General features: G+C 53.4%; 1 protein-coding gene and 1 long non-coding RNA gene across 2 annotated transcripts in view; one reads left to right on the top strand and one right to left on the bottom strand.

The window, feature by feature from the left end:
• The window catches only part of TRIM71 (tripartite motif containing 71), a 62,138-nt gene extending 45,911 nt beyond the window's left edge, over positions 1-16,227 (bottom strand). The window contains exon 1 of the mRNA XM_039253736.1: positions 15,258-16,227. Coding sequence (XP_039109667.1) covers positions 15,258-16,169 — 912 coding nt within the window. The 5' untranslated portion in view covers positions 16,170-16,227. The remainder of the gene's footprint in view (positions 1-15,257) is intronic.
• Positions 16,228-16,242: 15 nt separating this feature from the next.
• Positions 16,243-20,458, top strand: LOC120246265. Its single transcript, XR_005531994.1, has 3 exons — positions 16,243-16,500; positions 18,614-18,668; positions 18,939-20,458. It is a non-coding gene; the product is annotated as an uncharacterized LOC120246265 (long non-coding RNA).
• The last annotated feature ends 7,439 nt before the right edge of the window (positions 20,459-27,897 follow it).

The raw sequence follows: 27,897 nt of genomic DNA, 5'->3' as shown, positions 1-27,897 counted from the left end.
TTTTACAGGACCCAAACGCAGGGACGCAGGGGCCTTTCAGGTTGAGAGTTTCAGTCCTTCCCGAGGGCTTTCAAACGACTGTTGGAAGGGGACCCGCCATAAAAAATGCAGCGCTGTTCACTTAACTTCAGACCACAATATTTAGTCTAAGTATGTCCCAAATATCGCATGGGACAGACTCTCACTAAAATCTTACTGTTTATGAAATGGGCACTCTGGGGGCCTAGGGCGGCGCTAAAGCTGGCTTCCCGATGGGTCCTGGGGGCCCCAGCTAGATGGGGCAAACCGGGAGCTGGGGAGCTTCTCCTTGGCTCGGCATGGGGTCTTTTAATGGGGGTGAGGGGGATTCTTCAGTTCGCGGTTAGGACACAAACTGGCTCATTTAATCAACCGGGGATGACTGAGCCACGAGGTGTGCCCCTGTCCCCACCCCCACTGGAGCCCAGAGAAGTCCCCAGGAGCAAACACAGGAGGCTCCAATGGTGTGGGCCATGCAAGCCCGGCGGTCAGCATTCCGGAGGCCGCCATTCCCGCCCTTCAGGAGGAACAAAGAACCCGGCCAGGAATTCCTGCGGCCCAGGCATGGGGGGTGGGGTGGTATCCAAACAAACCTGGGAAGAGAAAAGCGCCCCCAGCAAGGGGCTCTGGGAAGCCCACTCCTGCCGGAGATAAGAAGGCCCAAGGAAAGACTCCGCAAGTATTGAAATTGGACCCTATAAACATGGAATGCGATTTGGGGGCCCGAGTCCCTAACCAGGATGGAGTAAAGGTCAAGAGAGAAACCCTCTAAAGGAAACAGGCCCGACCCTCTGGCTGTAATCATTAACCTTATCTTCAGGTCTTCTTTGTATTGCTGCTCGGTGCTGGCCTTTTACTGTAACCAGTGCAAACATCTTACTGTCCTTCAAAACAGAGGAGGTGGGCGTTGTTGTTGGCTTCGGTCTTAAACAGCTCCTGCATCACGGATGGGGCTCATTCCAGACAGATGCCAAGCAGGGATCCCCAGCAAAAAGGGCCTCGGGAAGTAGAGCGAGCGTGGGGGTGGGGCCGGAGGAAAGCACCCTCATCACCTCGGGCTGCTGCCGCCACTTCTACCAACAACACGGCAGACAGGGTCCTCGGAGGGTGAGGTGCTGGGGCTTTCAAAGTTCGGGGACCGCAAGGCTCTCTTCTGCGCCGAGGGCAGAGATGGTTGCCAGGGTGCCTGTGTTCCCATCCAAGTCCCTTTCACCATCCCCGACCCCAGGTTTTCGGTGGGGGCCCTACAGCTCCCTGGGGCCTGTCTGAAGGAACTCTGGTAAACACTGGTTGAACATTTGCTTTGCAGATAAAGTTCTAATCATCAATGGAGTCCTCAGCGAAGTGCTTTCCACGTTTTTCAAATGCCCAGCTCACTCCTCAAAGGCTGCCAAGGTCTTTCTTCAAGTGGCCCTCCTCCTCTGTACCTGAGCACCACCCACCGGAACCCCCCACCCCCGCCCCATGGTGGGGAGCGGGCAGTGTGCTTTCACCCTTCCTCAGTTTCAGCTCCAGATCACAACTACCTCCTGCCACAGACCACGCAGTATAGGAACTAGAACACGAGGAAAAATGGGGAAACTCTGGACAGTGATAGGACCCCTCCCCCAAAGCAAAGCTCAAACAATCAACCTTCTGAAGACTGAATAATTCTACACGAAGGAAACTGCCTAAAACCTACCGCAGAGTTTTCAGATTTGAGGAAAACATGTCATCCAGCGAATGATATTTACAATTGGTCCCTGAACTGCCCTTTAAATTTAAATTTTTCAGGAAGCTCAAAACCAATTTTTTTTTCCTCAAAGGGAAGAGTCTTTGGTAAGGGAAGCCACCAACTGTCACCTCCAATTGACCTGGCAGGCCCTGGAAAAGCCACGAACTCCCCTGAAGTGTTCACTACCAAAGGCCTAGACTCCAAGGACAAGATAGCTGTTGGCCCTCCAATCCCACCCCTTCTGGAAAAACATGGAAGTTGCCACCGTGGGTTAAGAAGTCACTTCACTGCATACTCTTTGTGGGCCCCTGAATTTAAAAATCACGTCAAACAGAACAATGTTTAAAGCACAACACCTAACCAAAACGAATTTAGCACTTTTACATGTACCTTACTCATCACGGTACCCCAAATCCCCAGTAATTCTATTTCTCTTAATAGTTATGTAAGGGACTCCAGAAGGCAATTCGGTTCAGGTCCTTTGTGTCCTCAAACACCCGGATACAGCCAGGCACATGGCGGCCACTCAAAAGGGAAACGTGTTGATTGGACGGAATTCACTTCCATGTTTTCCAAGCAATCCTTGAGGAATCCGCCCCCCAGCAGGCCTCAGCTCACTGGGAAACAATGTGCCCTGGCCATTTGCATTGTGGCCCTGACACAGCAAAAGGTTTAAGAGAAAAAGCAGGACTATGGGCCTTCAGAGGCTAAAATGCTTCAGAGCTGAAGCCTTCAGGGAGTTTTACAGTGTCCAACGTCCTATGCCTCACTCTAGTTTTGGTAAATCCTCAACACCCCTGACCAAAGGAACAGGCCAAATTCTCCAAAGATTAGCACTAAAAGCTACTGCAGCACAACAGGAACTTTCTGGGACGGTAGAAATGGTCCATCTTGTTGCTGGTGGTGTATACATTTGTCAGGACACATCACAACATGTGCTTAAAATGAGTGCATTGTGCCTCGACTGTACCTCAGTAAGGATGAGTAAATGAGTTGTATTTTGTTTGTCCTACAAGGACGTGTCGGGTTTATTATCACATATAAAAGACAGGGCAGAATGTGGAACGGTAACTACAGTATCCAAATAAACGACACATCTAAAAAACTGTATCCTTTGACACATCTAAACAACTGTATCCTTTGTGTGATTACGTGAATTAAATGACAGGTACAGTCAGTCCTAAAGCTAATGTTGCTCACGCATAACACAACCCAATACAATCCAAATTGTGAAACAGTAGTTACATCTGGGGAGTGGAATTAACAAGTTACATTTGTTTCAGCCGCTTAGGAGGAACAGCAGAGTGCATTCAGGAGACTGCCAAGAGGTCAGCCACGGGCACAGGGCCGCAAAGCACGACCACGCCACCCACACCAACCTCAGGCCAGCAGCACCCACGGGGTAACAGCCTGCGCACACCCGCTGTCACCCCAGCTGGCGGCTACTCTCGGAAAGGCTTCCCACAAACGTGTGGTTTGTAAAGGAATGGAAAATCAGACTACCTGCCAACAGGACATTAAGCTTGTTGGTGTAGACCCCACCTCAGATGATACACCAAAACTACGTCCTCAAGATTAGAGACACAGACTGTAAACAACGTTATTAAAGAGGACCTCCAACCACAAAATGCCAACAAACTGATTTTCTTAAAACCCGGGAGAGAGAGAGGCCTGGAACCTAGGCAATTGGGGAAGAAACACAAATGGTCAATAAACATATGAAAAGACGCCCGCCTCACAAGTAATCGCGGAAATGCAAAATAAAATGCAAAATAAAAAGACAGGAGAGGCCATTTCTCTCCCATTAGATTGATGGCTGGGACGGTGGGGTGGGAAGGAAATAGGGCTGGTGGGAGGCAGGACCTCGGGAGCAAATTAACATTTCAAATGCACCTCTCGGGAAATTCCTTGGCAGGGAGCGGGAGGGTGACCTGCCTCTAGAAGCAACAGGGACCTAGGATGTTCGTGTTGAACGCAGTGGCCAAATGTAGAGAAAGATCCAAATAAGAGGACAGTTACATAAATTCCACACCATCAACACCAAGTTCAGAGCACTGATGACCAGCTGGTCGGTACAGGAAAACGTGTACGTGCTTCCAACACATTTCCACACACGTGTGTGTGTCTGTGTGTGTGTACGATGTTAAAAAGTTTAGAAGAAAATGCACAGAGATCACACACTTGAGAAAGGACTGGGTACACACCCAAATAAATCATAAATCACAACAAAGGTTGTATTTACATGATCAGAATTAGAGTTAACCTGGCCCAAACTACCTCCTGGGAACAGAATACAAAAGAACCTTGAGGAAAATTTCAAATCTCAACTTCCCATCCATCCAGAAACTACAAGCAGAGGGTGGTTAAAGGAGGAAGGATCAAAGGTCAAATACAGTCATGGGCATACAACATTCAGAAAACTCACAACCCCAAATGACAAGAGTTGTGAAGTTAAAAAAAAAAGGTTTTTTCAGGGGCACCTGCCCAGGTGGCTCAGTCGGTTAAGCGTCTGGTTTGGCTCAGGTCACGATCTCACGGGTCTGTGAGTTGGAGGCAGGCTCACTGCGGGTCAGCACAGAGCCCACTTCGGGTCTTTGGTTTTCCTCTCTGCCCCTCCCCCATTCCTGCTCGTGCTCTCAAAAAATATCTAACACTGTTACAATAAACAATAAAACATTGCTTTTTAAATTTAAAAGACGTCGATGTTGTTATAAAAAAACAGAAGTTTAAACAAAACCCACCACGTCCCCTCCTCCCTTGGAACCCATCAAGTGTCTGCAGATGTCCCACAGGGTTCGTGAAGCACTCATTCACTTGGTTTTGCTGCTGGGTTTTGTTCACGGTGGGCTGGGGATAACCTCACTAAGTGACACCCCATCCAGTCCAGGAACTAAACTGAGAAAGGCCTGGCGGACAGGACAGTCACCTTCAAGTTGGCTTTACAGACTTGTGTTTTCTTGATCTGCTGAACCCACAGAAATGTGTCACCGCGGACACACAGCAGCCCTCTCCACCATGACACACACGAGAAACTGTTACAGGCCAGCAATGGGGACCCAAGAGCCTGAAACCCAATCTCTTCCCAAACCTGGGCCATACGTTCCCTCCCCCTGCCCAACATCTTCATCATTTGATCTGTGCACTGGGTTTCTTCATTTTATTCCCACTGATTTGTTGTTGCTTTTCATACTTTTTGGGTGGAGAACTGGTTTTGCATCCTGACATACAAAAAAAACCCTTGAAAAGAAATTCCATGGGGCTAGAATAGGGCCCAATGAACTGGGAATTCAAATTTTGTGCTTGGTTTTTCAGTAGACCTTACTGAGCAGACAGGGGGAAAAGCCAGAATATGAATGCTAAAGACACCAGATATGAACAGCACCCTTCCTTGAGAGGGAATCTGCTTTCAAATTTCAAGCCTGAAGCAGAACTTTCAGTCAGACATGCCCAAATACTTGTACCCCCTTTCTTCACATGTATTTCTAGGTTACTAACTTTTACACGTATAATTAACAATATTCACGTACAATATCGTGAGTTAGGAAACAACCAACAGCAAAGCAAAGATGAAGACAGGGAGTAACTTCAGTTCTTATATATAAAGGCCCACGTATTTATCACACTATACACTTAAGGATGAATCCAATCAGGGGCAGGGGCACCTGGGTGGCTCGGTCGGTCTCAGCTCAGGTCATGATTCCATCATTTCACAAGTTTGAGTCCTGCATAGGGCTCTCTGACCCTCCCCTGCTCATGCTCTCTCTCAAAAATAAATAAAACATTAAAAAAGTCCAGTTACATTGGTAACAAATTTTCCTTTTCAAGTTTTAAAACTTTTTTTTAAATTTTTTTAAATGTTCTTATTTATTTCTGAGAGAGAGACAGTGTGAGCAGAGAAGGGTCAGAGAGAGAGGGAGACACAAAATCTGAAGCAGGCTCCAGGTTCTGAGCTGTCAGCGCAGAGCCCAGACGCGGGGCTTAAACCCACGAACCGTGAGATCATGACCTGGGCCAAAGTCAGATGCTCAACCGACAGCCACCCAGGTACCCGAGTATTCCTCTAGAACTTAACGGAGGACCATGCGGGAGAAGAAGGGGGAAAATAGTTGGAGAGAGGGAGGGAGGCAAACCATGAGAGACTCTTGAATGCTGAGAACAAACTGAGGGCTGATGGGAGTGTGGGGGGGTGAAGCGGGTGATGGGCATGGAGGAGGGCACTTGTTGGGATGAGCACTGGGTGTTATATGGAAACCAACTTGACAATAAACTATTTAAGAAAAAATAAAAATAAAATAAAGTATTCCTCTAGATCCCCTGAAAGCTCTGATAAAAGCTAACGAGAACCACAGGAAATAAGAGCCAAGGGTGGAATGGTGCAGGGGAGTGGTGGTGCGGACTTCCAGTAGTGGGAGGAAGAGGTGGTGGGGATGGAGAGCACACAGCATGGAAGGGTGTGTAGTCTGGTGACAGCGCATGGCGCTGGGGGCGGCTACACCTCCGGTACACACAAGAGGACGCACACGTGTCCTGTCCCCACGCTGTGCACCTGCATCCTTGTGTGCTGACTGTGCTTCAATTAAAGGGGGGCGGAGGGTCCCGAATGATTAATACAAATAAAAATCAGGACCGGCAGGTCAGCTCCTTCACGTTACACTTCCTAATAATTTCTTCACTTCTACTTATGTTCAGGCCACACTCCAACTTTCCATCAGGAAGTACTTCATTTGGGGCGCCTGGGTGGCCCGTCCAACTTTGGCTCAAGTCATGATCTCGCGGTTCGTGGGTTTGAGCCCCGCGTGGGGCTCTGTGCTGACAGCTCAGGGCCTGGAGCCTGTTTCTGATTCTCTGTCTCCCTCTCTCTGACCCTCCACTGTTCATACTGCATCTCTCTTCTCTCTCTCAGAAATAAATAAAACATTAAAAAAATTAGGAAAAAAAAAAAAAGGAAATACTTTATTTGATTCGCAAAGAGGTGAGCCCCAAGCAGTGTAGAGCGATGGGGAAACAGGCTCAAAGGCACACAAGGTCACCGACAAACCCTCTGGATGAGAAGGGGCACTCCAGCCCGAGACAGGGGCCACGCCGGCCACCAACGCTCAAGGTGGCACCGCACAGTTCCAGGCAGGAAATACTCGCAATTGCAGGAAACACGAGAGTCCCTCAGCTGCTGACCGTGCACAGCGTGGGTCCCCGTAGGGTGGACTACTCAGCGGGTCAGAAGGGAGGAGCCGTGGATACCCGTGGCGACGTGGACGGCTCGACTGCATTAGGCCAAGTGAAAACCCCCGACCTGAAGTCCTGGCCTCTGAGTAATTCCGTTTTCTCACATTCTGGAAGAGACAAAACCACACGCCTGGGAAAACAGACCAGCCTTGACTGAGGCTGCAGGGAGGAGGCATTTTCGAAGTGATGACATGCTCTGTATTTCTGTACTTTCACACTACAAAATCTTTATTTTTGAGAGAGCACAAGAGGGAGGGGGACGGAGGATCTGAAGCGGGCTCTGCGCTGACAGCACAGAGCCTGGCACGGGGTTCGAACTCAAGACCCGTGAGATCACGACCTGAGCCAAAGTCAGCGGCTCAACCAACTGAGCCCCGCAGGCGCCCCTTGCACACTATATAATCTTGTCAAAATGGGCAGAATTGCACACCAAAAAAAGGTGAAATTTTTACAATATGTAAATTATATCTCAGTAAACAAAAACAAATAGCAAAAAACAAACCCAGGAAATCAGCAGATTGGAGAAGTGAGGCCTTCCTTCACTCCAAGGTTCCAATGTACAAGCTCAGTATGAACTGTAGACAAAGGAAGGGGGGGCTTCAGGGCTGAGGGGAAGGACGAGAGGCAGGGAAAGGGGGAGCTCCTTCCTACGCGGCCTGTAGGCAGCCTCCCCCTCACTCAAGATTATAACCGCATCGTGTACCAGGAGCAGCCCCACTCTGGGCTCAGAGCCCAATCAAGGCCAGCAGGGAAGGCAGGGAAGCCCTCAATCCCAAATCAGCTGCGTCGACCCCCGACGAAAGGGACTTGGGGCTGTTTTGCGGTTTCTCCAGGGCCTCCTGCCTTCCCAGGTCACAGGAACCTTGGGCGCTCATTCCATTTTTAGTTAAACCCAAGTGCGGGGCTCGGCCAGATGTGGGAACAAAAGTGGCCGTGTCTCCTCATAAGCGCACAACTCACCTGGCGAGCGCGTGGGGCTGCGCGGGAGCCAGCAGGGGGGTCTAGACAGCACTGGCTGCAGCACCGGGAGCGGACTTGGAACACATTCTGCCTCAGTCTGTGGTCCCCCCTGACCTTTGGTGACCAGGCCAGGCGGTGGCCCGGGTGGGATGCCATCTCCCCAGCTGTGCTGCTTGCTGACTTCTTGTGGCCTCTGGGCCTCAGACCCAAACTCCGGTGCCCCCCCTCCTTTGTGACTCTTTTGCAGGGGGTAGGAGGGAGCAGGCACTGAGCAGGCCACACCGCTGCTTGGCCGGCTGAGCCCCAGCGACACCGGGGACAACAGAGGGCAAACGGAAGTGCTCGTCTCCAGGTAAGAGGTCATCGCCCCAGAACGCAGTGGCGCTCCAGGGACAGCACCCCATTCAGCTTGCAGCTCTGGACCCCGGAGGGGACAGCTCGTCTTCCCGGCCCAAAAGAACCCTCCCGAGAGAACCTACTACTAAACCTCCATGTCTCTGCTCCACACTTGGCCGCGCGTCCCTATGGCTGCACTTTGAGCACAAGCCTACAGAGGATCCATCCTAAGCGGGAGCCGTCTCCCAGAGGCAGGGGGCCCAGACCCGGATCTGTGGCTGGTCTAACACCCCCGTGAGGGCTGCTGTTGCCACCTGGTCTACAATGGCCCTGTCCGAAACACCTGTGCTGAGGGAGCCAGAACTACCTGTAGCAGCAAAATCTAAGCGTGTAATGTTTCTGAGGCGCCTGGCTGGTTCAGAGTGCGAGAGCGCACAGCTCCTGATCCTGGCGTCATGAGTTTGAGGCCCACGCTGGGTGTCGAGATTACTTCAATAAATGAAATTTTAGGAAATAAATATTTTAAATTAATGTCTACATCTCACGTGGGCCTCAAACTCACAGTCCTGAACTGGCATGCCGCTCTGAGCGAGCCAGCCAGGCACCAGGCCTAAGTGTGTCCGTTTTTTTTAAAATACTTTGTTTTGTTTATTTACGTTGAGAGAGAGATGGAATGAGTGGGGGAAGGGCAGAGAGAGGGGGAGAGGGGGAGAGAGGATCCAAAGCTGACTCTGTACTGTCAGCACGAGCCCGACGCAGGGCTCGAATTCAAGGAACCGTGAGATCATGACCTGAGCTGAAGCCGAATGCTAACCAACTGAGCCACCCACATGCCCCACGTCAATTTTTTAATACACACCGTTTTCATAATTTTCCTAATTAGTCAAAGAGTATGAAAGAAGTTCCCAAAACCCACTGGCATTTCAAGAAAAACTTTTTTTTAACTGCAAATGGTTCAATCTGGAAGGAGATGGCTGGCCAAGCCTTCCTGAAGCAAGACTAAAGCACACCATGGCTGGCACGGGTTCAGGAAGGCACAGGAGCATTTCTTATTCTCATGGGGTCCTCACCAGCGCAGGGTCCAGAGCCCATTCAGGGCCCCTCTAAATTCACAAGGTAGCAGAGCCACAAGAGAAGGCCTTCAGTCTTCGCAACGGGCCTTCATCTCGTGTGCGCACGCTGCTCTGCTTCATCCATAGTCCATTCATGTGGGTGGTGTGCGCTCTTCTGCCCAAGGCTCTGGATAAATCCCAACTGAGAATTATGACCAAGCCCCCTTCTCATGACCGAGCCCAATATTTAGAGCTTCCTGATGTACGACAGAGAGCAAGAACTTTATAGCCGAAGATTACCACCTCCTCAGGGCATCTGTGTGGGGCAAAAACATGTTTTGGGGCAAATTACAACTGGCTGCCAAGTTGTTTTCGGGCCCATTGGTCATTAAACTGGGATCATTACACAGATTCATTTAGAAAAGAACTCTTTTGGTCGGATCTGATGCTCTGGTAAGGAACTGTCAGAGGTTAGTGGAAACTCCCACATTTAGGACAAAATAAAATACTGGCCCGAAGTCTTCAGATTAAATATGGATCTCCCAAAATCTCAGCCGGGCTTCAATGGGAAACGAAACCCTTCAAGCATTTCATTGCATCCTACCTTCAAACCATGTAAAACATGGGGGGAGGGCGGGGGGGGCGCACCTGGGTGGCTTAAAGTTGGTTAAAGCATCCGACTTCCACTCAGGTCGCAATACCGTGGCCTGGGAGTTCGAGCCCCGCGTGGGGCTCTGTGCTGACAGCTCAGAGCCTGGAGCCTGATTCGGATTCTGTGTCGCCCCCTCTCTCTGCCCCTCCCCTCCACATACGCCGTCTCCCTGTCTCTCTCTCTCAAATATAAACATTAAAAAAAAGTTTTTAACTGAGGGAAGCTGGGATGGTATATGAAGGAAGGAATTAACAGTGGAACAAGGTTTAAGTCAAATAGTTTCAGATGTAAATCACCAGCATCCGCGGCCCCCCCCCCCATCCCTCCTGATTTTTTCTGGAGTCCTGTCAGTCAAAATAGTCAATCTGGTTTCAGTCAACTCAGTTTGTGGGTATAGACAAAACCTCAAAGGGAAAAGAATAATTTAGTACTGAACAAGCACGAGGTCACATCAGCTGAAGAGGAAAGATGGATCAAGCTTCCCCTTGGAAGTCACAATGTGTGAAAGGTGGAGAGAAAGGGGGACAGCCGGGCTTGCGCTGGGTGGCCATCTTGCTCCCTCTAAGCAACTGTAATTCTTCATCAATATCTTTCTGTTGCTCTCTTCCAAAATAAGAGGAGATGGCAAAAGCAGCCTCGCCGCTGGGCCCAGCCTCTAACTCTTTGTTAGTGTTTGGGGGAGGGAACACTACTTTGAACCCGCCTGCGAGCGAGGACACTTCTCAACCTTTTGCTTCAGTGTCACGAAGAATGACACCAAAATGGTCCTTTATTCACTGAGAATGAATACATGTAAAATAAACCCTGCCCTGTGTGAGGGATGGAGATGGAGAAATGGCAAAACTAAGCAAAGCTAGCACCAGAGGAAATAAAACTGGGGCGGGAAGGGTTATGTTTTAGAGGTCTAGAACGATCACGTAAGTTAAAATTTCTCTTTAATCAGAAAGACTTACAAATCCTGTTTTCTCCTGGCAAAGTACTTCAACCAACACAAGCACTTCGGCGATTTCATCTCTATATATACAATGTTTATGAGATGGAAACATAAAAAGCCAAACAGCTGTGCTCAAAATCTTACACGCCAGAAGAACGTGGTTTCCAGGTTAACTAGTACATTTTAATGTTGGTTTTGGCGACCTCCAATGTAAAAGGGCTCCCTAGAAATAGCATTTATAAGTAGCTAAAACAGGACGGAGAATCAGGGTGGAAAAGGGAAATTCTACTCTTCAAACACTTTACAGATTCCTTTAGTCCGTTGTCCTAGTAAGTTAAAACAACTGAATCAAAGAATGTTTACTAGGTTCAAGTAAACTGAAGAATGGCAGTATGGGAGAAAATAAGTGCCTGTCTTCTTCCGGAAATATCTCCAAGGTTTCCAAAATACAGATTTCCTAACATTGGGAATAAAAATTCTGCAGACCAAAACCAAGTCTATGTCACCTTAAAACCAGTGAGTAGTTTACTCTTTAGGAAGAAAAGTCAGTCATAAAAGACCTCCAGATGCCGACACCAGCACAGCCTCAACTCTTACTGGTACAGCTTAGAAGAGGTGGTGGTGGTGCGCCCCCCCCCCCCCCCCGCAACCTCATGAGCACAGGCTGCAAACTCGTCCTTGGGATCCATGTTGATAAAACCCATCCCTAAGCACTTTAATGGAAGGCTGGGCACATTCCTCAGCTCAAACTGTGACTTTTTAAAAAGCCTCCAAGATTACATTCAAGGCTACAGAATTAAGATATCAATGATGAACACTTCCCTCCCATATATTTTCATCAAGCCATTTTTTTTTTTTTAAGAGACTCCAACCTGGTGAACTGGATTCAAAGTGGCAAGTTCCAGTTATTTCCAAGGGATGCACGGAAAGTTAAGTTTTCTGGCAAATGGAGGAGATATTTGTGTTAAGCGGACACATGTCCACCGAATCCTGTAGAGCACGTCGAAGATGGGGCACAGAAATTCTGGAATGCACATTTCTATTCGCTGTTTTCCTCTTGTCCTGAACAAAATGTCTTGTGACATACATTTTATAATTTACACAGCTCGTACATATAGCTTAAAAACACGCATACACTGCGCTGAAAAAGCTTAGATCCTGGGAATGTAGAATATATTGATCCCAGTACTGCTACCATCCCCGATCACCATGACTTATTCAAAGTAAGATACAAGACAAGAACCCATTACGTTAGGCAGCCAACAGCCTTCCTCAAAGTGGTAGGAAACTGGCTTTTGGAGAGTCGTTTCTTGGGGGAAAAGTCCTCTAGCCTAGTATGGACGGATCAATACACAAGATCATAGTGGGTTGGAATTCTAGAATTTATATGGAGAGGAGGCTGTGTTTTCTTTTTTTAAGTCCAATGCAGTAACTCAACAGGCACCTGTGCCCCATTTTCCTTCCTGGAGACAGGAAAACCAACTCCCACCTGCCCTTCCTAAGTGGGAACAATATTGCCACGGTCGGTGGGCTGAGCTACAATGTTTCCCGCGGCTCAAGATGGCAACTGCGTCACCCCCGCCTGCCCACCCGGCTAGCGACCGGGCCCTTCCGGGGACGCAACACGCTCAGGGCCCACCCCTGTGACACAGCACCCCCCCCGACCGCCCCCTACCCCGAGATGGGGGCTCCTGCCCCAAACATCGGCATCACAACAAGGGCAATCGTGGGCCGGCACGCTCGCTCTCGTTGCGCTGAACTCCTATACTCTGCGCCCCAAAGGCGCGCCCCCCGTTTCCGGAGGACGCCTTCTCAGGTGCCCTGGGGGAGGAGCGGCCACCGTCCCGCCGCGGCGCCACGGCCGCCGCCTCCCGGGCTCCCTCCGGTCCTGACCGCCGCGCCGCCGGCTGCTCGCGGCCCGGCGCCTGCAGGCCTTTGAACTGACCACCGGGCCACAGAAACTAGCGAAAAACCCCAAACTACGGTTTTAAAGGAGTCACAATTCCTTTATCATCTTGTTGTTAAATCCAATTATCTTCTTTGAGGTTTCACAGTTACATTTTAACGCAAGTTCTGGAAACTTGCCAATCCCAAGGAGCCATTTCTGGGGGTGGGGGAGCCTCAAGAAAGCCCTGCGGGAACAGACCCTCCAGGCCAACCCGCCCCCCCCCCACGACCCGGGCGGCCAAAGCAGCTTCCCGGGGATGGAAGCGCGGAAAGGCCAGGGTCCCAGCCTCCTCCCCAAGGTCAGGGAGCCCCGCGGAAAGGCAGGGGCGCCCTGAGTATTTAAGGGGGCCTGCCGACACGGAAGGCGAACAGGGGGCACCCCTGCGTGACCCTGGTGCTTGCCCCCGCTCCTCCATTCCCAGCACTGGTGGGTCACCTTTAAGCTCCAAACTTCCCGGCATCCTAAATGCAGACGTGATTAAAGGTCTAGAAAGTAATTTCCAAGAGGTCTTCTTTAAATGAAAACCCGAGAGGAAACAATTCCAAAACCCCAGAAAACTTCATGCTCTTAAGGACGGCTGACAATGTCACACACATCAGTGCCTCGGCCGAACTTCAGCCGAGCAGCGCACAACTTACGACGCGAATTTTCAGGGCGTCCGTGAGCCTCCCTGGAGAGGGGACCTTCGCTCCTCGCGTCACACTCACCCACGCCGCTTGAATAATAGTGTTATAATTTTAAAAGTGTATAAACCTTTTACAAGTCCCGCCACACGAAGCATCTTCTGCTTTAGCCTCAATAAAACGAATGTGGATCTCTAACTGGGAATAAATAAAACCTGACGCTTAAACTCAGCTGCCGGGAGGGAGAATTCAATCGCCGCCCCTCCCAGGAGGGAAACCTTCCCTCCGTTCACGGCCCCCCTCCCTCCCCATTGACCCTAATCTTCAAGTGATTTGACTCCATCTTTTCATTCCTGGGCTTCAAGACCAGTATTTAGCCCATTCGTTTTTCTAAAGGCGATGGAAGAACGGACTACAACCATTCACCCCCAAATGTGGCAACTTTTAAGACGCAAAGCTTAAAACTGAGGGAAAAGAATGCCCCCTAGCTTAATACCTAGAAGGAAACCTAAAATGCGGCGCCTACAACGAGTAGATTAGAATTTCAACTTTTTTCCAATAGGAGACGCCGGCTTAAGTCCATCAAGCAGTAGCTCCGCCCTCCTCCCCAAATAGGTTAGGCGTGGAGGCGGCTGCACGCCGTGCAAGCCGGTCCGCTCGGCGCGGGCACGCGCGCTCCGGCTCGCGCGCGGCGACTCCCACCCGGATCTTTAAACCCTGCGGCGTCCCCGGCTCGCCCTCCGAGCGGGACCGCACACAGCCCGTCTCCCGGGGCTGCGGGGAGACGGCTTCCAGCCCCGACCGCCCAGCAGAGCCGGCTCCCCGAGAATTTTAGTCCCCTCCTCTAAGGAGTTTCAGGTGCCAGTGGAAGAAGGTCTCACAGTGTGCAAAGTCAGCCAGAGAGGTTCGTTCGACGGCCGGAAGGGCGGAATCAAACCCAAAGGCTGCAGGGCAGCCCCCGGGCCCGCGCCGCTGCAGACCCGTCTGGCTTTTCCCGAAGGGAAGTCCGCCCGTGGCGGAGCGGGGTGGGGGCACCTCCCCAATCAGGGCAACCAACTCCCACGGGGATCGAGGGCGGCGGGGGGGCTCCGGGCTGCGCGGGGTCCACGGCAAGGTCCCCTGATTCCCCCTTGTCACAAGCGCGCACGTGGGAGCCAGAGTCTACACAGGCGCAAGCATCACAAACTCACAGCCGTCTGGATCCGGGCTCCTAAGCCACTTAAAAGCCAATCTACTACCAAGAACAAGAAGAGAAAATCCGCGAAAGGAGGGCCCTCAGCACACGGGGGGCCTGTGGGGTGGCTGTAGCGGGAGACCACGTCTACACAGACACAGACACACAACCTTCTATCCCCGGCTTCACAGCACACACGTTTTATCCAGCAGAAATGAGGAAATCAAAACTCAAAAGAGAGTGTTCTCAAACCTCGGGAACGATGGGGGGGGGGGGGCTCGCACACGCAGGCCAGCTCTACACACACACACACACACACACACCCACACACACACACACACCCACTCTTCCCGGCTCCTGCCTCTTCGGAGGCTCCGGCGGCCACCGCGGGCCCGAGAGAACATGACACACGGAACAGGGGCCTCCGCGCCCCGGGGTCCCTCGCTGCGAGCGCACCGAAGCCAGGCCTGCGCGCGCAAACTTCCCGCGTAACGACCCACTTGGCGGCGGCGACCGCCGCGTGGCCAGCGGGAACGCGCGACACCGCCGAGGACCCCCCCGGCCCCCCACCCCCACCCCGCCCGGGGGCCGGCGGTGCCCGCCGCGCCGTCGCCGCCACTCACCTCGTCGTCGTGGTGCTGGCAGAAGCCGAGGCGCTCCGGGAACACGGACAGGATGGAGAAGGGCGCGCCGGGGAAGGGCGGCCCGAGCCCGAGCTGCTGCGCGGCGGCGGCGGCGGCGGCGGCGCCCGGCGGGCCGCGCTCGATGTAGTGGTCCTTGGTGAGGCGCACGCGCTGGTGCGCGCGGACGCAGTTGTCGCACAGGTGCTCTTGGCAGTCCAGGCAGCGCGACGACGCCGCGTTGCCCTCGTCGCAGGAGCTGCAGCCGTGCGGCCGGCGCAGCAGCAGCGCGGCCGGGGCGGCGGCGGCGGCGGCGGCGGCGGCGGCGGGGCCTCCGGGCGCGGCGCGGGGCGGCGCGGGCGGCGGCGGCGCGGGCGGCAGCGGCGGCGGGGCGGCGGCGGGCGCGCGCGGGTGCGCGTGGTGCGCGTGGTGCCGGTGGTTGCTGTGGCCGCCCGCGCCCGCCGCCGCCGCCCCGGCGCGCCCGTTCTTGGGCTGCGGCTCGTCGGCCGTGGCCACCACGGCGTCGAGCAGGTTGCTGAGCAGGAAGGCGGACGAGGGCAGCGCGTCCATGCCGGCCGCCTCGGCCAGCACGACCTTCTGGTCGCACACGGGGCAGCGCAGCTTGAGGGGCTCCCCGGGCGCGCCGCCGCCGCCGCCGCCGCCGCCGCCCGCGCCCCCGCCCGCCGGCAGCCGGTGCGCCTCGAGGCACGCGCGGCAGAAGGCGTGCAGGCAGGGCAGGACGTGCAGGCGGCGCGCCGCGGCCCCCGGGCCCCCGCCGCCGCCGCCGCCCGACGACGTGGACGTCTGCGAGGACGACGACGACGCGGACGAGCCGGAGGAGAGCGGCGCCGGCGAGCCGCACATCTCCTTGCACAGCAGGCAGATCTGGAAGTCGGTCTCGGGGAACGAAGCCATTTGCAAGGCGGCTCGGAGGAGGGAGGAGACCAGAGAGGAAGAGGAGGAGGATCGGCGAGGTAGGTGGTGTGAGGGGGGGGGGGGCGCCGACTCACTCAGAAAAGCGCATCGATCGGGCCTGCGATCCCCCAGGAGGCGGCTCCCGAGCGGCGCGGCGCGCCTGGCCTCGTCGCGTCCCGCCCGCGCGCGGCCAGCCCCGACGCCGCGGGCATCAAATGCCACCAGCCGGAGGCGACCCAGATTCCGCCCGGAGGACGCGAGGCTGCGTGCCTTTCGGAGCGGGAGCGCCGGAACAAGTCCCGACACGCGAGGGGCGAGCGGGGGCGGGCAGGTCAGAGGACTCGCCGCAGCGGCTGAAGCGCCGTCCTCGCCCGCCGAGGGGGGCCCCCCACAGTCGAGCCTGCGGCGCAGTCCCGGTCCCGACGGGGGGAAGCGGCGTTATTCGGTCCCGCGGGTGTTCGCTGCGTCGCTTCTCTTCCAGCGGATTTAGTTTTAGTCTCTTCTCGGGAGAGGCAGGCGCCCCCAAAGTAGCCAAGGCGGGAGCGGCGCGACGCCGGGCCCGTGTCCCCCCGCGCGACGCCGGCCGCCCCGCCGCATGACGCGGCGGCCCGGGGCTCCTGGGTGGCCTGGCGGGCGGCGCTCGGGGCTTGCGCGCGGCCGGGCGCGGCGTCCCCTGCAGGGCGCTCGGCCGCGCCGCAGCTGCAGCGAGCGGGCCCGGCCGCGGCCGCACGCGGGTAGTACGCACGCGCGCCCCACGCGCCTCGGGGCTCCCGCGCGCCCGGCCGCCGGCGCCTAACACGCACGCGCGCCCCACGCGGCCCGGGGCCCCCGCGCGCCCGCCCGGCCGCCGGCGCCCAACACGCACGCGCGCCCCACGCGCCTCGGAGCTCCCGCGCGCGCCCGGCCCGGCCGCCGGCGCCCAACACGCACGCGCGCCCCACGCGGCCCGGGGCCCCCGCGCCCCCGCCTCGCCGGGCCCGGGCGCCTCCCGCGCGCGCTCCTTCCCCGCCGGCTTAGCCGCGCCGCAGCGCGGGGCCGCAGGTCCCCGCGGGCCGTCCTGAATTATTCATCGGCAGGAAGATATTGGATGTACCCGCTGCCCGCTCCGCGCGAGCCGTCGTGCAATGCTATCCGAGCTCCGCGCGCGCCCCGCGCCCCTCCTCCTCCTCCGCACGTCCGTCCTCTCTGAAACCTTGGCAGCGAAGGGGGATCACATTTCCTTTGTCATCGGGCCATTTCGCCCTCGCCTCGGTCCCCCCTCCGATCCCGAGCCGCGGGGACGGAGCTTCCTCCGGGGCGCGCAGGAGTCAGGGGCACCGGCGGCAGCCCGGCGCGGCGGGCTCGGGGGCCGCGTGGCCGACGCCGCCGGCGCGCGTCATCCTCTCCCGGAGTCACAGAGCGAGACCGGGTGGCCTGGGCCCTCCCGGGGCTCTGCACGGCTCCCCCGGTTCGGGCCGCCGGGTGCGTGCGCGCGCGCGCGCCCCCTCTTTCTCTGCTTTGCCGCCTCTTCCTCCTCCTCCTCCTCCTCCTCCTCTCCGCTCAGGACGCCGGTTATTGGGACTGATCGGAATTCGGAATCCTTTTAATCTCCAAAGGAGCAAACTCACTTCCGCCCGAGTGCGGGGAGGGGGCTGGGGGAGGGGACACAGGGGAGGGGGCTCCAGGCAAACAGGAAACATTAGCCCTCTCGGCTCGGCTCGCTTTTGTGTGCTCCCTCCCTCCGCCCTCCGCCCTCCGCCCTCCTCCGGGCCGCTGGGGAGATGAACGCCCCCGGGCTGCGGTGTGACGACCTTTGAAACCTTCCGAGCGAGGAGCCGGGAGCGACTCTTCCGTTTATTTAAAAAAGAAAAAATTTCATTTGGAATCCTGGTCCCACCGAGGAGCTGCTATCCCCTGCCAGTGAGGTCTGGGTCCCCCCCCCTCCGCAACATACACACACTTTTTTTTTTTTTTCCTTTTTACGTTTTCTTAAGGACTCTGCATATCAATACCCAACCACACACTTGTGTGCTGTTGGATGCGTGGAATGTAACGAATCTTGAATTCTGATCAGCGGACGAGCCGGTTTCCTTTGAGTTTAATGGGGGGCGGGGGGGCAGAGGGCAACTGTTGGGGGGCGGGGGAGGCTACCGGCGACGGCCCCGCGGCCATCTGGGTGGTGCCTGAGGCTGCCCGGGCAGTTCTGGGAGAGGAACTTGCTTGGCCCTGGAAAGACTGACTTAGAAGAGCAGAGAAGGCCACATACCAGCATTTAGAGGGTGTCTGGTCTGAAGGCCAGTGGGTGGGACAATTGACCCCATCTTAACACGTCGTGTTAGTGACATCTTGGGCTCTACGGGTGCGGGCCAGTTCACCTGGGTGAACCTCAAAAACCTCATGTTAGGAGAAGGAGGCCGAAACCAAAGGACACCAAAGGAGTTCATACTGTGCGATTCCATTCACAGGAAATTCTAGAACATGGAGAAGGAAGCTGTGGGGATAGGACCAGTCCCCTTGGGGGTAAGAGATTTGGACTGGGAAGGGGGGGAGGGGCGCGACCTTCTGCCACTTGCAATAGAAATATACTGGTGTATATGTTTGTCAAGACTTGTAAGTCGGTCACTTAAGGTCTGTTCAGAATTTTACTATTTGTAATTCGTACTTCAATAAAAAGAAAAAAAGGTAATTCGGTGCTCAGCGTAGATAAGCAAAAAGATGGAGGAGGAGGGGGGAAAAAAAAAAATATATATATATATATATCTCCCCAGCTCCTCTGAATTGGTTCATCAGAATTCAGGTGGTTTTCCAGGGAAAAGTCAACCTGGAAAGAGCTCTGCAGTCACCCCAGCTGGACAAATGTGCTCCAAGGCCTCAGCTTCAGAGCCACCTCCCCTCCAGGACCCATCCCTCCTGAGGCCCAAGTACTGTCCTGAGATGGAGAGAGCTTCCAGAAGGAAGAAGAGCGTCACTGCCCCACCGGAAAGGCCCGGGTCCTCAGCTGCCCTTCCGAGCCCTCTCCTCGGCGCCTGGAGTGAACCCCGGGCTCAGTGAACACTTGCTGGCATGTGTGAGGAATGCGAAAATTATCATCAGATAAAACCAACGCGTACATTTCACTGTCAATAAAACTGGAAAACATCCAAACAGAGCCCCTTTGGTGCCATGAAAGAAAAGTCAACGTTTCCTACGTTAACGATGAGGGAAGGGCTCCTGCTCCCATCTCATGCCGACCTGAGTTTCTTTCATAATTTGAGACCGACATGTAAACAGGCACACTCTGGCCTTGCTCCAGACGTGTTGTGTGTATTTCTGGGGTTTGTTTCTTTTCCTTTCTCTGGTTGTTTTTAATTCGTTTTTCTGTTTTGTTTTGTTTTAAACAAAAACGATTGGAAAACAGATGGGGGAAGAGAATTGCCAGAAGGAAGATGGCCCCAGAGGGTCAGAAAAGGGATGGGCCGCCAGCCCCCGTTGACTCCCTGTTGGATGGCCCCACCCTCAAACATCTAAAAAGATTTAAAAAAAGAAAAAAGATGCCAAGGGATTAAAAAAAACCAACAAAAAACCCTCCTCTGTCCCCCAGGCCTCCAGGACGCTAAGCCAGCTTGCAAGTGGATGGCCGAGAGGAAAAGCCAGTAGAGGCATCTTAGAGGAGCAGGAAGGTGTAACTCCGGGAACCAGAATCCCACTTGACAGCGGTTGGTGGGCTCGTTTCCTGGAGACAGTTGCTCAGAATAAACCAAAAAGAAAAGAAGAAAGAAAGAAAGGAGGAAGAAGGTTTGGCTTTCTCCTGGTCAAGTCCCTCCCTTTCTTGAACTGACAGAACACTCTCCAGGAAAATAGGGCTCCGGTATAAATGGCTTGTGTAGCACATTCCGGGTTTCCGTTAGGACAACTTGCCTCCATAGGAAAGAGGGGGATCTTTACAGCAAGTAATTAACCCCGTGGCATGGAAATACAGTTGAGTTTTTAGAATACGGTACAGCCATAAAGAACAAATTAGGATTAGACCTCCTAAGGCTGTCACTTATCCATGAGAGGATAAGAGCCACCTATCCAGATGAAGGGCCCAAGACAGTCCCCTGCTATAAACGAGTATTAAATTTTTCATTACCATCCTAGCTAATAAACACCCTTTCTGAGCAAGGGAGGAGCAAAGAGCCTTCCATTTTCCCTCCGCCAGTTAACATCAGAAAGGGGGTACCATACTTCACTGAATCCTGAAAGCATATCGTTTATGTGTTAACAGCCACTTTTAAAACGAAACCTGCCCTAAAAATAGGTAGACAGTAAATTTGCCTTTTTTTCTCGAATTCATCTATAGTCCTGTTTTGTCTTCAAAGATGACACAGGACCTTGCTGGTCCCTCAGACCTGGGGGCGGGAGGGGAGGGGGAGGCGGAGTGGCGAGACCACATTTCCATCATCTGCTTTCTTCATCTGGTCCTTTAATTAAGTACTTGACGCATCTGCTTGTTCTGATGTCAAAATTGCACCTTTCGCCAGCATCCTGCGGGTACATTTACATAATTTTGAAGTCCATAAATCACCAGAGTAGTCCTTTCAGACATTAAACAAATATTACATCACGATTACTATTTTGAGCTGGGGGGGAGGTGGTATACCAGCTCAAGAGACAACTGTTGAATCATTCATTGCCTGCATCCTGCCAGTTGAGGTGGGGGGTGGAGTTCCACACACCTGGCCAGCTCTCCACTCTCTACCCTGACCCTGGCCTTGAAATCATTTGACAGAGGTGTGTCAGCTGCTTTCAACAGCCCTGAGTTCAGAATGGCAGCAAGTCAGACGATATACTGTAAACTCTAATTACCCAGCAGTTGATAGACTATTGGAGACACTTGAATCGTACATAGGAAAAGTAAAAATCAATAGGTAGCTTTGGAAGTTGAGAGTAGTTCAGAGCTCAGCCAGGCTTCTACCCCACGTCCACCACTCTGCTGTGTGACGTTGAGCAACTTCATTAACCTCCCTGGGCCTCAAATTTCTCATGCTTGTCACGGGACCGGTGCAAATAAGTAGCTCCTCAGGGATAAGTGAACTACTAAATGTACAGTTCCTGGTATAGAGCCAATGACACGTAAATGCTCAAGCACGTACTTAAATAATAGCTTTTTAAAAGATTCTTTATTTATTTATTCTTGAGGGAGAAAGCTCGAGTTTCAAAGGGCAGAGAGAGAGAATCCCAAGCTGGCTCTGGCTGTCAGCATGGAGCCCAGTGCGGGGCTCGGCTCAAACCCACCAGTCCTAAGATCGTAACCTGAGCTGAAGTCCAGTGCTTAACTGACTGAGCCACCCAGACAGCCCGTAAGTGTTAGCTTTTTATCATCATTATTCAGCACAGTGCCTACTACTTAAATCTACCATTGCCTCATCACTACCTTCCACTGGCCCTCCGCGACTCGTCCAACCCATGGGGTCCTCCTTTCCTCCCAGAGAGAGTGGCCCTCTCTCCGGTCCCTCTCCCCTCCAGCCCCCACTGTGGCTACTGGTGACCCACCATTTTTAAGCTAAGCTCCCAGCCTAGATTTTCTAAAATGTAATGTGTACCTTTCCAAGGGGACGGGGAGCAGGGAGTGGAGGAGGGCAAAAAACAATAAAGGTTGCTTTAAAGATGGAATATAGCAGAAATTCAAAATATGGATAAATCAGTATATACTGTTAAGCCCGGGCAGATTCTCATTCCTAATGCTCTCTGATTTTGTAGCCGAAGCTCTGTGCCATTTAAGTTTTTCTTTTTACAGCCTGACCCTGACCCTCACTCATTCCACCTGCTCCAGATTTCAAGTGGTCCGTCTTACCTAAAAGTTAACTCAAATTGCTCAACCCGATGGCCAAAGATCTCTGTGCTCTGACCCAGACCTCCCTTTCCACGACTCCTCCACGTAAACCCTGCCCACCCCCATCCAGGTACAGCCAGACCCAAGGCTTCTGACTCAGTGTCTTTTGCCTGCCCTGGCTTGCTCTCGCTCTACATCTTGGGGACTTCCAGAGCGTTCCCTGAAAGGTGGGGTCTGTTGCCCCTCTCCTAGGGTCTGGCTTACTTGGGCCGATGGGGCATGGCAGAGGGGACACTATGCCACTTCTGAGCCCAGTCTTTTTTTTAGGTTTATTTATTTATTTTAGAGAGAGAGAGAGAGAGAGGAGAGAGAGAGTCCCAAGCAGGCTCTGCACTGTCAGCACAGAGCCCGGTGTAGGGCTCAAACTCACGAACTGTGAGCTCATGACCTGAGCTGAAATGAAGAGTTGGATGCTGAACCGATGGAGCCGCCCAGGCGCTCCTGAGCTCAGTCTTTAAGAGAATGGCAGCTTCTACCTTTGTCTGTTGCAGCCTGAGCCACCACATAAGAAGCCTGACATCCCCTCTGGAGAGACCACGTGCAGAGCCCCTGAGTCTACATGCAGAAGGGAAGGGGCCCGACCCACTGCTGCCAAAGTGCCAGGCGTGTGAGGAAGCCATCTTGGACCCAGCAGACCATCCCAGCCAGAATCCGGCCACGGTGATGTCACAGGGTGTCACTCAGCTCAGCCAGCAGGAAGGAATTCCTGATCCACACAATTGTGAAATAGGATAAAACGTTTTGTTACACCGCAATAAATACCTGGAACATTCCCATTCCAGCCTATCCCCAGCCCATTCTCTGCCAGATGAATGTCCCTAATGTTCTCCTTTCTTTCTTTTAAAAATATTTTTCATGTGTGGCTCGTTGGTTAAGCGTCCGACTTCAGCTCAAGTTATGATCTCATGGTTCGTGGGTTCGAACCCTGTGTCGGGCTCTGTGCTGACAGCTCAGAGCCTGGAGCCTGTTTCGGATTCTGTGTCTCCCTCTCTCTCTGACCCTCCCCTGTTCATGCTGTCTCTCTCTCTCTCTCTCTCAGAAATAAAACATAAAAAAATTTTTGAAAAAGTATTTTTCTTGGGGCATCTGGGTGGCTCAGTTAAGCCTCCAACTTTGGATCAGGTCATGATACCATGGTTCGTGAATTCAAGCCCCGTGTTGGGCTCTGTGCTCAGGGCCTGGAGCCTACTTCGAAATCTGTCTCCCTCTCTTTCTGCCCCTCTCTTGCTCGTGCTCTGTCTTAAACTTAAAAACTTAAACTTAAAAAAAATTTTTTTTCATGTTTATTTTTGAGAGAGCGAGCAAGCGTGTGAGTGGGGTAAAGGCAGAAGGAGAAGGAGAGAGAGAGAGTCTTAAACAGGCTCCATGCTCAGCACAGAGCCCCATGCTGGACCCTGGGCTGGGTCTCACAACCACAAGATCACAACCTGAGCCAATATCAAGAGTTGAGGTTTAACCGACTGAGCCACCCAGGTGCCCCTTCTTTCTTTCTTTTAAAACAGCTTTATTGAGGGTGCATCTGGGTGGCTCAGTCAGTTAAGCGTCCGACTTTGGCTCAGGTCATGATCTCACAGTTTGTGGGTTCGAGCCCTGCATCGGGCTCTGTGCTGACAGCTAGCTCAGAGCCTGGAGCCTGCCTCAGATTCTGTGTTTCTCTCTCTCTGGCCCTCCCCTGCTCGTGTTCTGTCTGTCTGTCAAGCATTAAAACAAAATTTTTAAACAGCTTAATTGAGGTATGATTGACATACACCAAATAAAGTACTCCTATTTAAAATATACGATTTAGGGGCACCTGGGTGGCTCAGTCGGTTAAGCATCTGACTTTGGCTCAGGTCATGATCTTACGGTTTGTGGGTTCGAGCCCCGCGTCGGGCTCTGTGTGAACAGCTAGCTCAGAGCCTGGAGCCTGCCTCGGTTTCTGTGCCTCCCTCTCTCTGACTCTCCCCTGCTCACCCTGTCTCTTTCTCTCTCAGAAATAAAGAAAAAACATTTAAAAAATTGAAGGATACAATTTAGTATGTTTTGACACATGGATACTCCTATAAAACCATCACCACACCAACAGAGTGAATAGATCTCACTCCCAAAATTCTTCTTGGGCCCCTTGGTAATCCCTCCAGTGAACCTCACCCTGGGCTATCACTGGTCTGCTTTCTGTCACTAAAGGTCAGTTTGCATTTTCTGGACTCTTATATAAGCAGAACCATATAATATATATTATTCTGTACAATTTGTACTTTTGGAGGGCTGGGGAGCCTGGCTTCTTTCTTTCACCATGACTTTGAGATTAATCTGAGTTGTCGTGTGAATCAGTAATTCATTCTTCTTGTTGCTGAGCAATAGTCCGTTGTGTGGATGTACTACAATTTGCTGATTCGTTCATCTGCTGATGGTGATTGTGTTGTTTTCAAGTTTGGGCTATTCCAGTTAGGCTGTGTTGGCCATTCATCTACAAGGCTTTGTTTGGGCGAGTGTATCTTTTCTCTTAGAAATATGCCTACGAGTGGAATGGCTACCCCGTAGTGTATACCCACCTGCCCAGATGTGTGTTTTCAAGCAACTGCAAAATGGTTTTATAACTGTCTTCTTTAATTAATGTTTTAATGATTATTTATATTTGAGAGATAGAGAGAAAGACAGGGCAGGACCAGGGGAGGGACAGAGAGAAAGGGAGACACGGAATCCCAAGCAGGCTCCAGGCTCCCACCTGTCAGCACAGAGCCCGACGCAGGGCTCGAACCCACAGCCTGTGAGATCATGACCTGAGCTGAAGTCAGACGCTCAGCTCAACAGACTGAGCCCCCCCAGGTGCCCCGCCACATGGTTTTAAATCTTGCTCATATTATTTTGTATTTGTAGCAGCAAGAAATAAGAGAGTTATTTTGTCCACATTCTCACCAAAGCCCGGTATGGTCGGTTTGGGTTTTTTATTTAATTTTAGCCAATGTAGTAGGTACCTATTGTCTCTCATGATGCTTTTAATTTGCATTTCCCTACTATCCAATGACGTTGAGCTTCTTTTCGTGTGTTTATTTGCAAACCATGCAAATAAAGCTTCGGCCTTTTCTGGACAGGGTTGTTTTATTATTGAGTGCTCTCTTATTTGAGAGTTCTTTATATATTTTAGATATAACTCCTTTATCAGATACATGCTTTGCAAAGATTTTTCTCCCAGTCTATTGCTTATGCTTTCATTCTCTTTTCTGTTAATTTAAAGTTTTGAGGGGCGCCTGGGTGGCTCAGTCGGTTAAGCATCCAACTTCAGCTCAGGTCATGATCTCACGGTTCGTGGGTTCGAGCCCCGCATCGGGCTCTGTGCTGACAGCTCAGAGCCTGGACCTTACTTCAGATTCTGTGTCTCCTTCTCTCTCTGCCCCTCCCCTGCTCACACTCTGTCTCTCTCTCTCAAAATTAAACATTAAAAAAATTTTTTGTTTAATTTTGATGAAATCCAATTTATTCAGTTTATTGATTTATTCTTTTATGGGTTGTGCTTTTGGTGCTCTAAAAGACCCTTTTCTAGGCCTTGTTTTCCTCTTCTGTAAAATTGGGATAAAGATAGGTGCTAGCTTTCTGGATGATTACAAGGATTCAATGAGATAATGCTTTTAAAGTATTTAGCTGAGAGCCTGGTACATGGGAAAGCTTGGAAAATGATGGTGATGCGTGCTGTTATTATTGGCAATTATACGTTTTCCTCTCTAAGCACGTTGACACCACATCATCTGAAATGCGCTTACCCTCACCTGGTCCCTCTCAAGCCACCCACCCTGACTCATCGCCCTGGGTCAGAAGTCCTTTCTCCTCCCTCCCTCCCGCTCTCACTGCACGTCAGCCGGCACCTCCGCTGTGACACTGGCCATGGTCGTCTGTTGGAGGAGTTTGTAGGAACCGTGGTCCCCAAGTTGTTCACGCCTCCCTGTGTCTGTGTTGTTTAGTAGTGTCCTTTCACCAGGGCTCCGGCACAGCCATGTGATTCGCTGTGATTGACGGGACAGTGGGGAATGTGACCAAAGCAGGAACCTGCACGTCCTTGAGTGTTTGAAGCTCAGCCTTCTTGTCGCTTCAACCTGGTGGCGGAGGAGAGACGTGGCCCAGGTACCCCTTCTGCCCTCCCCCCCAACCCCCACCCCCCAGGCTGACCAGCTAACACACAGGTGAATGAGGCTGGGCAGGAACCGCCAGTCTCCAGCCTCCCTGCCGCTGGACGGGAGGAGGGACTTAGCCAGGCTAATGCAGTGAGGGAATGAGGCAATAGGTGAATTCACTCCACAAGTATTTACTGAGCACCTACTGTGTGCCAGACTCTGGGAATGCACCTTGAAGGAGGAGACAGACAGTGTGCACATGAGGGAATGTGAAGGGCACCGTCTCCTCATGATTAGCACTGTAAGTCGAAGCTGGGTCGGAGCAGAGATGAAAGGGCGTGGATTTCCTGAGGGGTTGGATGAGAAAGACGGGGGCGCCCGGGTGGCTCAGTGGGTTAAGCGTCTGACTCTTGATTTCACCTCAGGTCATGATCTCAGGTTTCCTGAGATTGAGCCCCGTGTTGGCCTCTGCACTGATAGGGCAAAGCCCACTTGGGATTCTCTCTCTCCCTCTCTCAAAAGGAAAGAAAAGGAAAAAAAAGGGGGGGGGGAAGGGAAGGGGAGAGGAGGGGAGGAAAGGAGAGGAGGGGAGGAAAGGAGAGGAGAGGAGAATAAAAGAAAGGAAAGAAAAGGAGCGCATGGCTGGCTCAGTCAGTTGGGCTTCTGACTTCCACTCAGGTCATGATCTCACGGCTCGTGGGTTCGAGCCCCGCGTCGGGCTCTGTGCTGACAGCTCAGAGCCTGGAGCTGCTTCCGATTCTGTGTCTGCCTCTCTCTGCCCCTCCCCCGCTCACGCTCTGTCTCTCTGAAAAATTAAATGTCTAAAAATTTTTTAAAAAGGAAAGAAAAGAAAAGAGAAAGACTTAAGTGAAGAAGTAGAAGCGGGGGTGACTCCAAAGTTTTTGGTCTGAGCAGCTGGATGAATGGTAAAACGGGGGGTCGGATGGTACTAATACCAAAACGATTGCGTAGTTCACGGGAAGGACGGACACACTTCCTGGGGAGACCCTGCCAGGGCGACCTGGCGGCCTCTGTGCCCTCAGCGCCGCCCCCTGCCCTTCCCTGCGTGGTTCTGGGTCCCAGAGGCTGAGCCTGGCATGGGCACCCTGACGGGTTCGGCCGGTGCGAGGCCGCCCGCCGACGGGCACGTGGGAGGGAGGGAGGCGCGGGGGTACCCCCCCCCCCCCGCCGTGGGTGGCCACGCTGCTCTCGGGCTGTGGCTGCCAGAGGGTGAGCCCTGGGCTCCCCTAACATCGTCTCCTCCAGCCCCGTCCCACCAGACCTCTTGCTGCAACCCCGTGTGTTAGGGAGACCGAAGTCCTCCCGTGCTCGGGGTGCGGCCCTGACCGTGGGGCCCGAGGCCGAGGGCTTCCGTGAGCGCAGGCCCAGGTGAGAAGCAAACACCTTGCACAACCCCGCCCCGGGCAGACCCGCGGGCTCCAGGTGTTTACCGGCCCTCACCTCGCGGGTGACTCATGCCTGACCTCTGCGCTTTTGTGCCCGACAGCTTGCACAGCCGAGGCGCTCTCCCCTCCAACCCCGGCCGGCTCCGCGGCCTCCGCGGCCTCCGCAGCCCGGGTAGGGGGCTCCGCAGCCTCCGCAGCCTCCGCGGCCTCCTCATCCCGGGGCGGGGCCTCCGCGGCCTCCTGCGCCGGGCGCCCCGTACCCCCTGCGCCGGGCTCCCTGTCCCCCCTGCGCCGGGCGCCCTGTCCCCCCTGCTCCAGGCTCCCTGTCCCCCCTGCGCCGGGAGCCCTGTCCCCCCTGCGCCGGGCGCCCTGTCCCCCCTGCGCCGGGCGCCCTGTCCCCC

The sequence above is a fragment of the Hyaena hyaena genome, unplaced genomic scaffold (genome assembly GCF_003009895.1).
Source record: "Hyaena hyaena isolate Hyena2069 unplaced genomic scaffold, ASM300989v1 scaffold_459, whole genome shotgun sequence".
NCBI lineage: Eukaryota > Metazoa > Chordata > Mammalia > Carnivora > Hyaenidae > Hyaena > Hyaena hyaena.
The sequence above is the reverse complement of the archived record's forward strand: the minus strand, read 5'-3'. Positions and strand labels throughout refer to the sequence as shown.